Source organism: Procambarus clarkii, chromosome 42 (genome assembly GCF_040958095.1).
Source record: "Procambarus clarkii isolate CNS0578487 chromosome 42, FALCON_Pclarkii_2.0, whole genome shotgun sequence".
In the NCBI taxonomy this organism is placed as follows: Eukaryota; Metazoa; Arthropoda; class Malacostraca; order Decapoda; family Cambaridae; genus Procambarus; species Procambarus clarkii.
In genome coordinates, this window is record NC_091191.1 from 1,718,366 (window position 1) to 1,720,865 (window position 2,500).

At 60.4% G+C, this 2,500-nt stretch overlaps 2 protein-coding genes across 2 annotated transcripts in view; both read right to left on the reverse strand.

The window, feature by feature from the left end:
• LOC123770419 (uncharacterized) overlaps nucleotides 1–2,500 on the reverse strand; it is a 44,402-nt gene that overhangs the window by 20,512 nt on the left and 21,390 nt on the right. The window lies entirely within an intron of this gene.
• LOC123770402 (uncharacterized) overlaps nucleotides 106–2,500 on the reverse strand; it is a 4,682-nt gene continuing 2,287 nt past the window's right edge. The window contains exon 2 of the mRNA XM_069339531.1: nucleotides 106–866. Coding sequence (XP_069195632.1) covers nucleotides 106–866 — 761 coding nt within the window. The remainder of the gene's footprint in view (nucleotides 867–2,500) is intronic.

Below are 2,500 nucleotides of genomic sequence, written 5' to 3' on the forward strand. Positions count from 1 at the left end.
TTCTACACACAAGCTTAAGACGTTTGGCGGCACAGAACCTGGCCCCTGGCAGGGCGGCGAGTGACCGCTGCCCACTCAAGGTCGTGTCAAGTTTATTTCTCAACTTTAGAAAGTAACTGGGCAGGTGCCATGCTCCGGACGGGTACCATGCTCCGGACGGGTGCCATGCTCCGGACGGGTGCCATGCTCCGGACGGGTGCCTTGCTCCGGACGGGTGCCTTGCTCTGGACGGGTACCTTGCTCCGGACGGGTACCATGCTCCGGACGGGTGCCATGCTCCGGACGGGTGCCATGCTCCGGACGGGTGCCATGCTCCGGACGGGTACCTTGCTCCGGACGGGTGCCTTGCTCCGGACGGGTGCCTTGCTCCGGACGGGTACCTTGCTCCGGACGGGTACCTTGCTCCGGACGGGTGCCTTGCTCCGGACGGTTGCCATGCTCCGGACGGGTGCCATGCTCCGGACGGGTACCTTGCTCCGGACGGGTACTTTGCTCCGGACGGGTGCCTTGCTCCAGACGGGTGCCATGCTCCGGACGGGTGCCATGCTCCGGACGGGTGCTATGCTCCGGACTGGTGCCATGCTTCGGACGGGTGCCATGCTCCGGACGGGTGCCATGCTCCGGACGGGTGCCATGCTCCGGACGGGTACCTTGCTCCGGACTGGTGCCATGCTCCGGACGGGTGCCATGCTCCGGACTGGTGCCATGCTCCGGACGGGTGCCATGCTTCGGACGGGTGCCATGCTCCGGACGGGTGCCTTGCTCCGGACGGGTGCCTTGCTCCAGACGGGTGCCATGCTCCGGACTGGTGCCATGCTCCGGAAGGGTGCCATGCTTCGGACGGGTGCCATGCTCCGGACGGGTGCCTTGCTCCGGACGGGTGCCATAATTACATTATCTCTGAGAGTCACTATGATAAGGCATGGAGTGAAGTCGAGGTACAAAGCGTGAGTCAATAACTGGGTTATGGTGGCAACGGGGGTGGCTGAGTGATCCCTGGAGGTGCAATAACGTCCTCCGGTGATTGACAGAGGCGGTCCTGGCCATCTCGCAAGACGTGACTCAACCTGTCTTAAGAATCGGAGACATTAATCAACATAGTGTGTTCCTTGCCAAATTATTTGGTTTTAGGGTAATGTAATGAAATGTTTGTATTGCTGTGGTGGTGTGACGCACGCACGCACGCACGCACGCGCACGCACGCACGCACGCGCACGCACGCGTGTATATCTCTACAATAGACAATTCGGGTTTCTGTATATCGTAATTTGTATTGTTATTATCTCTTTATTTTTATTATTGATTCATTTTTATTCTTGATATAATCCTAGGGCCGGTTACCGGAACCGGTTAAATTATTCGGTACCGTGCTTTACCCACAACACGATCCGCTCGTCGCTTTACAACCATGTCATTACAACCTAGTTGCTGCTTGGTGCACAGTGACGAACAGTGGCCAGTCGTCCCACGCTGCCCAGGGTTCGAACCCGGGTCTCCTGGCTCGCCTCACAACAGGATGGCCCTCCCCAGCCTGAAGGGATACAGATACACGGAGCACTGCACCCGTCTCCTGTACTGCTGCTTGGCCGGTTACAGTCTCACTGGAATGACTTTGCAGTGTTGTTCCCGCCTCGCGCAGTACCTTTAGACCTCCTCCAAGGAGCCGGTCTGCCGAGCGGACAGCACGCTGGACTTGTGATCCTGGGTTCGATCCCAGGCGCCGGCGAGAAACACTGGACAGAGTTTCTTTCACCCTATGCCCCTGTTACCTAGCAGTAAAATAGGTACCTGGGTGTTAGTCAGCTGTCACGGGCTGCTTCCTGGGGGGTGGAGGCCTGGTCGAGGACCGGGCCGCGGGGACACTAAAAAGCCCCGAAATCATCTCAAGATAACCTCAAGAGATAACCTCCTGCACTCCTTGTCGTGTCCAAGTCTTCCTCGACTGCTGCCCCAAGCTGTCTTCTCCTTCACTCCCCTCTTATCTCCCTTATTCACTCCCACACATTTCCTCTCATCCTTCAATTCCGGTCTCTTCTACTTTCTCAAATGTTATTCATTTTCCTATGCTGTTCCCGCCTTCCCAGCCCAGCGCCCCCACCACCCACACCAGCACCCCGGGGCAGCTTACAGGGGCTCCCTCACCCCGGGGCAGCTCCCACGAGCCCCCTCACCCCGGGGTAGCTCCCACGAGCCCCCTCACCCCGGGGCAGCTTACAGGGGCTCCCTCACCCCGGGGCAGCTCCCACGAGCCCCCTCACCCCGGGGTAGCTCCCACGAGCCCCCTCACCCCGGGGCAGCTTACAGGGGCTCCCTCACCCCGGGGCAGCTCCCACGAGCCCCCTCACCCCGGGGCAGCTCCCACGAGCCCCCTCACCCCGGGGTAGCTCCCACGAGCCCCCTCACCCCGGGGTAGCTCCCACGAGCCCCCTCACCCCGGGGCAGCTCCCACGAGCCCCCTCACCCCGGGGTAGAGGCCTTTCATCAACAAAGTTGTACACAA